At 40.8% G+C, this 12,412-nt stretch overlaps 1 protein-coding gene across 1 annotated transcript; it reads left to right on the top strand.

The window, feature by feature from the left end:
• The first annotated feature begins 32 nt into the window (after positions 1-32).
• Positions 33-8,932, top strand: LOC105679192 (zinc finger protein 62 homolog). The gene is made up of 4 exons (XM_012379078.2): positions 33-405; positions 975-1,121; positions 1,210-1,299; positions 1,419-8,932. The coding sequence occupies exons 1-4, from the start codon at positions 247-249 to the stop codon at positions 5,004-5,006; spliced, it is 3,984 nt and encodes a 1,327-aa protein (XP_012234501.1). The 5' UTR covers positions 33-246; the 3' UTR covers positions 5,007-8,932.
• The last annotated feature ends 3,480 nt before the right edge of the window (positions 8,933-12,412 follow it).

Below are 12,412 nucleotides of genomic sequence, written 5' to 3'. Positions count from 1 at the left end.
TTAAGGTCTCTAAGCGTGCGCTTACGCCATCTTCACGCGCCGTCAGCAAGCTGGATGTATGCGAATGAGGTTCACTCTTTCCCGGTTTCGAGCAGTTCCAAGAGTGTCGGCAGCAGTCGGCAGCAAACAAAACGTTGTGTCCCTAACCTGGGTCTGAAAGAGGTACGTGGCGTCGGCGACGATCACGGATTAGAATATCCGGTGATATCTCGCGCCGAGTAGCGTTTCAACGAGCATCGGTCCACGATGGACGAGGACGTGGTGGAGCTCGAGAGCGTGGAGGATGTCTGCCGGCTGTGCCTTTCCATCGATGAGCCGAGATCTTCAGTGTTCGCGGCGCACGAGCAAGAAGATTCTTCCTGTGTGACGCTGGTCGCCAAGATCCAAACCTGCCTCTCGATACAGGTATATGCACATCCGTCTGCCTCTTCCTACATAATTCCATGAAATATTTGGCCCAAATAATTGATCACGCCGGCTGAGAGATATTTTATCCGAATATGCCGACACACCACGAGGTTATATTCGTTCAAGAAGCAAGATCCATCAAGAACGTTGAGATCATATGACCGGAACTCTGTACTTTTTACCTACAAAGTTCTTTCCGTTTTTTCTAAATTTTCTTCTCGTCTTTCTTCCGATGTTTGAATATGTATTATATTTATTTCATTTGGGGTAAATTACAAAAAATTAATTATCTTGAAAAGATATAGTCTTGTGATACTTTAGGACTATGTTCTTTCAAAAGCTTGATAAAGAATGTGTACAATAAGAATAGAAATAATAAATAGTATGGTATAAATTAATGAATACAGTGCTGAATGGCAAAAATAATATTATGAGTTGTATACTTTTAGAAAATTAATTATAAATATAAAATATTTTATTAAATTAGATGTGTAATGCAACTGATTTAATTTATATTTGCTTAAAATTCTAGAAATTTTTATCTAACCTTATTTTTAATTTTTCAGATTTCCACCAGTGATAAACTGTCGACACTAATATGTGCAAATTGCGCGAAAAATGTCAACGAATGGCACACCTACAAGGAGTCATGCTTGCGTTCACAGGACAAACTACAAGAATGGCTATCAAAACAGTCGCAACAAAATCCTACAGTAAGCGACACTTTATTTTGAACAAAATATTAGAATATAATGTTTTATATCATTTTTGTTATTATTTACACATTCCTAATTCTTGTAGATTGTAACGATCAAGGATGAACCAATGGATATTAATTATGAGGACAATGTAGAGGTTATCTCAGAGACTACCAACAATCTGCAACAATTGGTAAGTAAGCTTTTCTGCATTAAAGAAAAAAACAATTAGAAACAAAATTTTTAATCAAGATTTCTTTGCATTATTTGTTTTAAGAATTATTTGTTTACAAAGAATTATTTGTTTTCCAGCCAACTAAGACCACTGAGGACAAAAAAATTGAAAATACTGAAGTTAATACTGAAGTTAATACTGAAGTTAATACTGAAGTTAGTACTGAAGTTGATACTGAAGTTGATACTGAAGTTGATACTGAAGTTAATACTGAAATTAATACAGAAGTTAATATCGAAAAAATGCAAGAAGATCAAGAAGATCAAGAAGTGCAGGAAATGTCAAAAGTGTCAGAAGTGCCAGAAGTGTTAGAAGTATCAGATGACAGCGATAATAATGATGGAAATGATGCAAAAGACGAACAAAAAGACACCGAAACAGTTCCATCTACAGAAGAGAAAGAGACGGACCAGAAAGATCCTTTAGCCTTATGTTCCATTAAAGTTGAGCCACAGGACGACGATGACACCGATGGCACTATAGAAGTAGAATCTGCGAATGGCAGTGAATTATTATCAAGTCCTTTAGCGGCCAGCGAGAAAGAAGACACAATTATGGAGGCCGATTCGACGCAAAAATCGAGCGCGGCCGGTTCATCGCCTAAGAAGAAACTGAGACGCGGTCCTCACACTCATTTCAGAGGAACGCGCGTCTTCAAGCAGAAATGCACGCACTGTCAGATCTTCCTGCATTCTAAATATTCATTTCTGAAGCACATGAAAAGGTTCCACAGTAAGGAGAACGGCGGCGAGAATTCGGCACTGATGTCGCCGAATGACGTTGAAGAAGAAATGGTGGAAGACCTGGAGGAGGAACTGGTCACCATGGAGAAGGATTCGCCACTGACGGAGGTGCAACAGGAAATTATCAGCCAATTGAAAACTTTCTGTTGTTACACGTGCGAGCAGACATTTAACGATCGGCGCACCACTCTCTCCCACATACGTCAACACTTGCCAGACCTGAGGCCTTACACGTGCATCGCCTGCCTAACGGAATTTTCCGATCGATCGATGTATCAGTCACATTGCGGGGCATCTTTCGAGTGCGCCATGAAGATTGCACTGGTTGTACCGAAGCACGGCTACGAGCGTTACTTCACGTGCAATATGTGCATGCGCCCGTTGCAGAACAGAAAGGAGCTGCTCAGTCACTTGCTGAAGCATTCCGACAAGCAATACGAGGAGATGATATCGCCGGCGCGCACGCCGCCCAAGCTGAAGCCTATGGCGCCGTTGCCGTCGACAACGAGAAACGACAGTTCCGACAATAAAGCGCGGAAAGCCGCCCGCGGGCCTTACAAGAACGGCGATCCGGCGCACAACCACGCCTGCGATCTGTGCGGCATGATTTACAGATACCGGCCGAACATGTTCAAGCACAGGGAATACTGCGAGCGGCTGACACTGGATAGAAGAACGATGTACAAGTGCGCGCACTGCAACATGACGTTCCTTCAATTCAAGAAGTTCCACAGTCACACTACGGTGCAGCACAAGAAGAAGGAGTTCACTTGCATCACGTGCGACTCCAAGTTCCGGTCGCCCAGCGACTTCCTGACTCATCACGAGAAACATCGCGCGATACCGGGCGGCAGTTCGCAAGCGCAAGGCGACAACATGCAGATTCAGAGCTCGAGCCAAGCGAAATCGAGAATTGTCGGTAACAAGTACTCCTGTTTTCTCTGCAACCAGCAATTCACCACGAAAAACGAGCTGAACGAGCACCGAAATCTTCATCTTAAAGTGAAGATATATTCGTGCGTGATTTGCCGCAGCATGTTCAGCAGCTCCGGCGCCTTGGAGATCCACATGAAGGATCACGGCATCGAGGATCCGAACGAGCGGAACGCCAACATCTCCTGCATGGAATACGGCAGTCTGGAGGGGGACGTGAGGATCGAGAATGATTTGATCAACGCCACCGCCGTCTCGGATCCCGGCACACAGGTCCACGAGTGCTGCGAGTGCGGCAAGGTATTGTCCAGCTATCCCAATCTCCGACGACACGCCAAAATCGCGCACCGGAACACCAAGATTTACGACTGCGTCGAGTGCTCGAAAATGTTCACGCGCACGGACTTGTACGACTATCACATGCAAGTGAAGCACAATGTTACTTCGAAAAACATGATCCAGTGCTCGCAGTGTCCCAAGAGTTTCGTTTTCCAATCGAATTTCACTTATCACTTCCGCACTGCCCACCTCGAGAAGTCGCAGAACGGTTATGCGTGCGACATCTGCGGCAAGGTTTTCGTCGAAGAGGCGTCTCTGAAGATACATAAGGGCTGGCACAATCGCGCCAACTCGCGTCTCAGCACTCGACATATACTGGGCAATCAGAAGACACCTAGTAACGTGCCGAATGACTCGAGCAACATCGAGTTGGGTGAAAATTCAGAACGGCCGGCGAGAGCACGAAAGTCCTTCCCCAATGCTCCGCTCCAATCACCGCCGAAGTCATTGGGGAATTTTCAGTGTCAGGTGTGCAATGACAAATTCAACGACGTTACGGAGCTGAGGAATCATCTGTGGGACGTCCACTGCGCTCGCAACAAGCAGGAAAAGAGTTTCTCCAACGACGAGCTTCAGTGCGAACTCTGCACGAACGTTTTCCCCGATCGAAAGACTCTGGAGTCGCACATGCAGTGGCACAAGGCCAATCCTATTCTCAGCGACATGCGAAAGATGTTCAATTGCGAGATATGCGGCAAGTCTTACAGTTCGAAGAAAGTTTTGTGGAAGCACAAGAGGCTGCACAAGGCCACCGTCGTGGCCTCTCTCAAATTTCAGTCCTTAGCCAGGAAGACGACGGCCAGCCAGTTCCTGTGTACGTTCTGTCGCAAGGTCTTCGCGAGCAGCCAATCCCTGCAGCGGCATAAACTCAGCTTCCACAGCGATCCGCTGCAACGCGCCCAGCAACAGTTGTACAACAGCAATCGAAGATTCTTGCCCGAGGACAACAGCGGTTTTGAGCCGAGGTTGAAGCGTCCGAAGCTGGACACGAGCAACGACAATCTACCGTCTAAGCTTCCGCCCTTCGCCATGAACTTCGCCGGCGAGAAGAAGAAGGCGGTTATGTGCGATGTGTGCAACAAAGGCTTCTCCAGCATGAGCGCGCTGTACAAGCACAAGCAGAGCGCGCACAAGAATCAAACGGATAAAGATCCGAGGATACCCGAATGCATACCGATGTCGACCCGAGACGGCAAGTTCTCGTGCAATGTCTGCTTCAAGAAGTTCCCGCGTCTGTCGAATTTGCGACAGCACTTCACGATCAAGCACAAAAAGACCGCCGGCAGTCCGGCCAAGTCCGGCAGCGGTTCAGCACCGAACAACGGCGGACTGTCCTTCCCGATCGAACGGCCGGATCGACCGGAACAACGGCCGAGGGAACAGGAGCCGTTGATAAACAACGTGTTGTACAGCTGCAAACTGTGCAAGCAGTGTCACGTCTTCAGTAGGGAGAACATTATAAGCCATATCACCAACGTGCACAACGCCGTGTACCAAATCGACAGCAAGATGTTCCACAGGGAGACCGATCTAAGCACTTACGTGGTGCACGACGCAATTGGGGCCGTCTGTCCGCGATGCAACGTCAAGTATCCTAATAACAAGGCTTTGAAGATACATTACATCAAGTTCCACGAGAACGCCGATTAAACATTGCTCGTACGAGGACAAAGATTTGTTTACGTGGCCACGAAGTTAGATCTCAATTCCTGAGATAGGATTATAGGACTATAATATTTCTATCTGAAAAAAAAAAAGGTAATCTGATTTATTTCTTTATTGAATTAAGGGGTTACATCACTTTGAACTTGAAAAATCAACGCTATTTTTGGCCATTTTTTTTAGGAAAAATCATTAAATAAATGTCAAATCTGTTATAAGTTTATTACTATTGAACACATCTTAAAGTATACCGAAATTTTTTTTTCTTTTTTTTTACAAAATGGCGATGCTGGAGCGGTATTTATGATAGTCGGTTTTGAGAAACCGCTTAATCGGCGTGCAAGATAACTGCAATACGGTTCGACAAAAAACTAAAATTTTCTACATGATATTTACTAAAAAAGTACATAGGAATATTTGGAAATATGGATTTTTGTAGAAATGGTGAACGTTTGAAAAAAAGGTATCGTTTTTACCCAAAACATTTTGATTAAAAATGTTAGTAAAAAAAGTTTCTAACATATCGTAAAATCCCTATGTACTTCTTTAGATTATGCAACAAAGAAGATTATCCTAAAATTTCATGTGAATCGGATCAAAATTGTAGAAGTGTAGGATCTAAAGTATCCGACCTCTCAGATCATACCGATCACACTCATGTTTCTACATAACGGCGTAATGTTATAGTTCGGCGTTCATTTGATATTGGAATCAAAGCTGCGCCGAATCAAAGTCGCGACGCCGACCGAAAACAGCAGCGGCACTTCTTTAACGATATGAGCCTTTGTAACAAATGTATAAAAGGGTGAACTGCGAGAGCTCGCAGTAGTCGTCTTGAAACTCTTATATAGTGTACATCGTTTCCGAATAAAGCCTACAGAAGATATCTTGCACGCCGATTTGAGAAATGTTATTTCGAGAAAAACGCGTTTAAAGTTTCGCTTAACGATATTTTGTATATAAAATTCAGAAATGATGAATAAAATTATATTTTCAAGACTCTAAATTAACATTTTAACAAAAAACAATCAATTTTTTCAAAATTTAAAGTGGTGTAATCCCTTAAACGACGATATAATCCCAGTGTTACGATAGACGCGGAATCTTTTTACGACTAACGTACATGATGTTGAAGTGCTTTCCAAGTATTCTTAAGCTACAATTAATTTGATATTCATGAAATTACGCAAGAAAAATATTGACAAGCTGTTTCCGGTATATATTGTTATACAGACGAAGTTCTTGATTTTACACATACGCGGGGATATACTTCCATAACCATAGGTTTACCGTAGACCTTGTTATCTGTTTGATACAAAGCGAACTGCGACCAATCGGGTGTGTAAATATCGAGGTGGTAGAGTAGACTATATACAATAACTTCAATAGAACGTGCAGCTTCTCTCGATGCAGTTAATGATAAATTGATCGCTGCAGTCGGATATATCCGCGTGGAAATCCCGTCATGACATTTAAAGACTGCGTACATACATTTATGTGCGTACACATTCGTTACATTACTACTGCGCGATTTCAACTATTCATATCATTAAAAAAAAAAAAGGAAAAATGATTCGTGAATCGTAGTTTAATCGATCGACGTTTTATTGATTTCTATTTTATCTTTTTCGCAATTCGATTGCTATAACAGATACACAGAGGCACTGCAACAGTTGCAATTTTCGTAGATTTACTTTTCCACACATATAAATATACATTAGGTATAATTGTGATTATTATTAAATATATGCAAATAAGAGTATCATAACTTGCTTACATAACAGTATTTATTAAGTTTCCCTTGTATCGATTGTTCTACTTTTGCTTAACTTTACTTCGTTTTTGCGCGCTTGTTGTTCCTCTCGTTTCTTTTCTCATTCGTTTTATCTTTACCGCATTAATAATCATTACGTTAGATTTATCACCGAACACGCATTTCTATTAGCAATATGGGTTGTAGCTTGTTAGGTATCGATAAAGAAAATATAATAAAATTCTTTGTTATTAAGTTAAGTTTCTCAGATTAATTATAAACAAGCTTCAATCGTGTATCGTCAATTATGTTATAATTATAAGATCTATATAAGTTAATTATGTTCTCCAAAATATATGTTATAATGTGGATCTTATAATTATCATAATTTGAAAATATATATTATAAATGCTAACATAAGTCAGGCAAATAATTAATAATTGTTGTAATCGCAAAGAAGCTTTGCAAGAAGAAAAAAATTTTCGAAAAGTTTACAGGAATAAATATTATAAATTATAATTCTAATTAAAATTAAAGTGTAATAAACAATCAAAATTTATATTTCGTTTACTTATATACTATACTCACCTTCAGGCATATGTATATGGCTTCACACATGAATAGAATATATATAAAAGAATTTAAACTCGCTAAAAAATAACGCTCATCAACTTGAACTGCTGCTGTCATATTGTTATCGTATGATAAAAAAAAACTTATAAAAAGAGCAAGCATGTGAAATATTCAATATTCTAATATTATTGCCACCATATAATAAACATTTTCATTGCATTTGACGATGTATAAGTGATGAATAAAAGCTGCAACTATATTGTTATTTTTAAACAATAAGTTTTCTTCTTATAAATTTTTATAAGTGAAAAAATATATCTTCCGAGATGAATTTTACAGAATTAAAACAGAATATAAAAGTTCTACATAATAATTCCTCTTTAGATTTATTTCTAGTCTTATTTATATACTTGTGTGCCTGTGTGTGTGTGTGTGTGTGTATATATATGTATATACACAACTCAATAAAGATTTATGGATAATAAGGATAAGTAGGATAGGCAATGAATGCATCACAAAAACACGGATATTTGGTACTTCTTTTTTTTTTATGAATGCACAAAACATTTTAATATAAACTTAAAAATTCGTACAACAATATGAAAAATTATAGACTATTATACACATGTATATAGATATATATATATATATTTATATGTCGTATTTTTTATTTTTTCCATTTTCCAGGTTTATCAATATATATATTTATTTATTTATTTATATTTTTACTCCTTTACTATATATCTTTTTTATTAACGGGATGGAAAACTTCCGTCTCTCACTAAGTATATGTATATTATATGTGTGTATATATATTAATATTATATATATATATAGGTATATATATTAATGTGTAGAAATATAAAGAGTGAACCGTCCCACATCGCGTTTTACAATCAGAGAGTGTGTCAACTTGCTAAATTCGGGGACATTAGTTAGATCGATAATCGTGGTAATGCCGACAAAAATTAAAACAACAACAGCAATTAGCGATGTCGTGGTACGCGTAGTTTATCTCAGTAACAGTATTAGGAAGATTTTTCGTTTTTTTTTTCTTTTTCTTTTTTTTACCTCAAGATGGCGAAAAGGTAACGAGAACGTCGCGCTCACGCACGTCGAATTGCGGGCGTGTGTGTGCGTTCCACATCTTACATGTGTTCCGTTTTGTGTCGCAACGTGACCATCACCGGAGTGCACGTGTCGTGCGTGTTCGTCTACGAGTGTGTGTGTGCGATGTCAGATGTCGAACGCTATGACGCGTGTCTCGTACATATAGATTCTATATAAATATTTATTTCCCTTTTTTTTTTCTTCACCGGATGTTTAATACATGTACTGCGGTGATGTGGGGGTAAACGGTAAGTGCATAACACATCAATAGAGACACAGATTAGGCCAAATCTTTCTCTCTCGTTATCCGGTGCTCGCCATACGGCGCGATTTTTAGTCCTTCGCGACTTGATATGCGAGTCTCATTGCGGTCGTATCATTGTTCCGTCTCGTTATAATCGTAGATATATCTTTCCGAAATCAATTGAACGACGTATCTATTCAAACGTGAGACAGTAATTCCTGCTAATAATGAAAATATTATAAAATTATAAAATATATTGCAGAATCTAGCACAGATATATAATATCAAAGTTTCAATCGCATAAAAACATTTTTTTTTACAAGTCTGAAATTTATTCAAGTGGGAAAAATAAAATTCGATTGACTATGGCGTGGAATGCACAAGTAGTGTGTCTGAAAATATCAAGAAATCGAAGGAATACACACATCGTATATACATACGTACAACAAGCCTTCAGTTACGGTCCTAAAAATTTGATTTTCTCCCTTTCAACACCCGAATATGTTAGAATACGCTACATACAAAGAGCTTTACAAGTAAAGAGGAGAGGTATGTCGTTGTGCTGTTGTCAGGCTCGGATGGAAATACAGAGAAGTGGGTTGTATTTCTCAGTAGGATAATCAAGCTAGAGTAGTGCATCGACGATGAGCAAGTGAAACGTTCCCGGGAATGAGGACAAAAATGTACGAAGATACGATTGAACAAAATGACGAAATAATTCTAATAATACAATATATATATAACACATACAAGAAAATAAGGGAAAAATGTGTAATTTAGAAAAACTGTTTCCGAACGAAAACGATTTAATTCTCATACAAGTTCGATTACGTTTCTGTATTGCGAAATCGCGAAAAGCAGCCCCGTTGTCAACGTCGCCTCGTTCACTCCAGTGTTCTTAGAATGCCGCGAGGGAAGGGCCTCTATCGCGGATTAATTATTCAGCCGTACGGGAGTTGGGTCAGAGAGGCGGTCTATCGATCGAATTTTTAACTAGTTCGCCGCTCGTATGCATATGGAACCGGCTTTCTAATCGCGCAATCGTGTTCTACCGCCGTTCCCTTTACACTTTGATAGTTTCCGGCCCACTTCCGGGCCGCCCCGTCATGATATACCCGCGACTGCTCGTTCGCGCGTTCGTCTGTTTGCAACCAAGAGCAGCCTGTAATCAATGGTCGCGCGTGAAAATACCTCGCAGGCCTGAATGGGAACGTTTGCACTTGCGGCGGTTTCCATCAATCGTTAAGGATATATTAGAATAAAGGAGTGCACGAGCTCTTTCGCGCGTGTAAAGAGTGTGTAGGAGAATCACATACAGTATAGTATTATATATATACGCCACAGAGAGAGATAAACGGTTTCGTCGACGGTTTCTCGGGATTCTGGATGATTCATTTCACGGCGCTCGACTCGAATTTCTTCAGTTTCTGGAACGGCATTACGCCGATATCCTTGCTTGAAAAATGTTCAGGAGAGAACGCGGTTTGCATACACAGTGCCGTTGCGTCATCGCCGGCCGATCGTGTCGAGGTAATACGCCGCAAGAGAAATCCGGTGTAGCGAATTACAATGCGTTACGAGGCGGATTCAAGTTTGCAGAAAACTAATTTGGCGCCCGATCGAACATCGGTGTGTGCGATCGTCGATCCTTCCTGAAAGTCGATCGAAGATGTTTTCACGCGATTACGTGCGATTTGAAATATATATAGTCGTCGCGGAATGTGTGGAATAATAATTATTATTACGAATCAATGGTCTGTTGCGATCTTTCCCGACACGATCGGCCTCGATATCGATGGCTATTTTACAAACTCGTTAATTACATTTAGATAGTCGGTTATCGCAAGGGTTCTTGCTGTCTAATCTTAATCGTTACCTATAGCGTAAATGTACTTTAACCCTTAAGATCATGTACGAGGTGTAGCTGCGCTGTTCGAAACTGCCCGATTAATCAGGCGTCCTTGAGTAACGCGTCGTGTGTCGCTGCTTAATTAATTGATCGACGCCGTGAATGGCTATATCAGTTTGGCTTCAACCCACGAACCCTTTCGTCTATAATCTTCGCCGGCAAGTTCACAGTTCGGAGATAAAGAATCTGAGTATAATTGAACTTAAGATAGCATCGGTTCTCGATTATGTTTATTTAATACACTTTCATTAATTATAAATCATAATTTTATCTTTTTTTTTTCACTTGTCGCGAAAGCGCCGCAATGCGATCAACACGACGATTTACGCAAGGGCAGTTTGTAAATTAATCATAGCGCTATTATACGCTAATAACACTGGCTATCGAACATTATTACGTCACACTCATTAATCCTAAAGAGATTGTAATTTAGATGTAGGTAGATACGACATCGATATCGAATCAACAGTAGTTTTCTTAAAGGTACAATTAGCTGGTAAGTGTAGGTCTTTTATTACGTCCGCGCTCAATTTGCAACGGAGATCGGACATAATTAACAGGATAGTAGAAACGCGTTAATTGATCGTTATCGAGTGAGGAACGATCGTGCCTCGCCCGAGGTGTTAAACCACGATTACACTTTCTCCTTTATTTTTTATTCGCAATAACGTCTAAAGTGCCGCATTGATACCGACGACGCGGTATCGAGAAAACTCAAAGAACCGCTTGTTTGTGGAAATTCAAAAAATTTTCCATTTCTCAAATATTAAAATTTTCTGAATCGTTATTACTGATATTAGAGGTACTTTTATTTTAAAAAGGTAGTTTTCACAAAGTATCTTGTACTTTTTTTCAATCGTTTAGAGTAAGAAAGAATTCTTGAATGACAGTTCGGAAAGCGGCGGGCTCCGTCGAACGAGCGCAGGTAAAAAGAGTTACGCTCGGCCCCAAGAATTCGACGCCATTTGACTGCCCGTGGCAGAAAAAGGGCCGCGGGGCCCGACCTCGCCATACTTCTGGCGAGTCTTCTCGCATTGGAGAACGCAGAAACTCGTCGGTCCCCTCGAGCGACTAATACGACCGTTCTTTCTCTCTGTCCTTATCCCTTCCCCGTATTCCCTCTTTCTCCTTCTCTCTGCTTCGCTTTTGCCATTCGATACTGTGACAAGGTGAATGCTGATTAAGCATTGCAGCGTAAAACGCTGAGGGTCGCTTGCGACATCCGCACGCTTACGTATCCCGCAGGTAAGTCGGGTTCCTAGCCGAAGGCGGATCCGAGCGGACAATGCGCGCGGACGCGCTCGTTCCGATTGAAAAATCCGATTTATCGGCTTTCGCATCGACTTCTCCCGCAATTTCCCCTTTCGATCTCGCGCTGGAATTCCTCCGCAAGTCGCACATTGGATTTCTCAATTTTTTATTCAATCGTGGATTATTTACCGACTTCCCGGCGAAGCTCGACGAGTCGATTCGACACTGAATGCGCCTGCCCGCGACGCTCGTAGGAGGCAATCGGCAAGAACGACAGGTGAATGGAATTGAAGGGTGAATCGGATTAAACATAAGAACTTGATCCCGCTAGAGAAAGTGTAATGATGGAGCGGAAAATTAACTGTTCCTCGACAATAATTAACGCAGTAAGAGCGGAAGCTAGTTGCAGTGAATGGGTTTGTAACTTCAAAGTTCGATCAATCTTTCGATTCACCTGTCGTCTCTAACGAAACGAGCGCTATAATTACGCTGAACCGAATCGGCAGAATTACAATATTGCTATAAGATATATATATATAATCGCGTCTACGGAT

This window comes from Linepithema humile, chromosome 2, assembly GCF_040581485.1.
Source record: "Linepithema humile isolate Giens D197 chromosome 2, Lhum_UNIL_v1.0, whole genome shotgun sequence".
Taxonomy (NCBI): domain Eukaryota; kingdom Metazoa; phylum Arthropoda; class Insecta; order Hymenoptera; family Formicidae; genus Linepithema; species Linepithema humile.
This window is presented reverse-complemented; position numbering and strand designations above follow the sequence as displayed.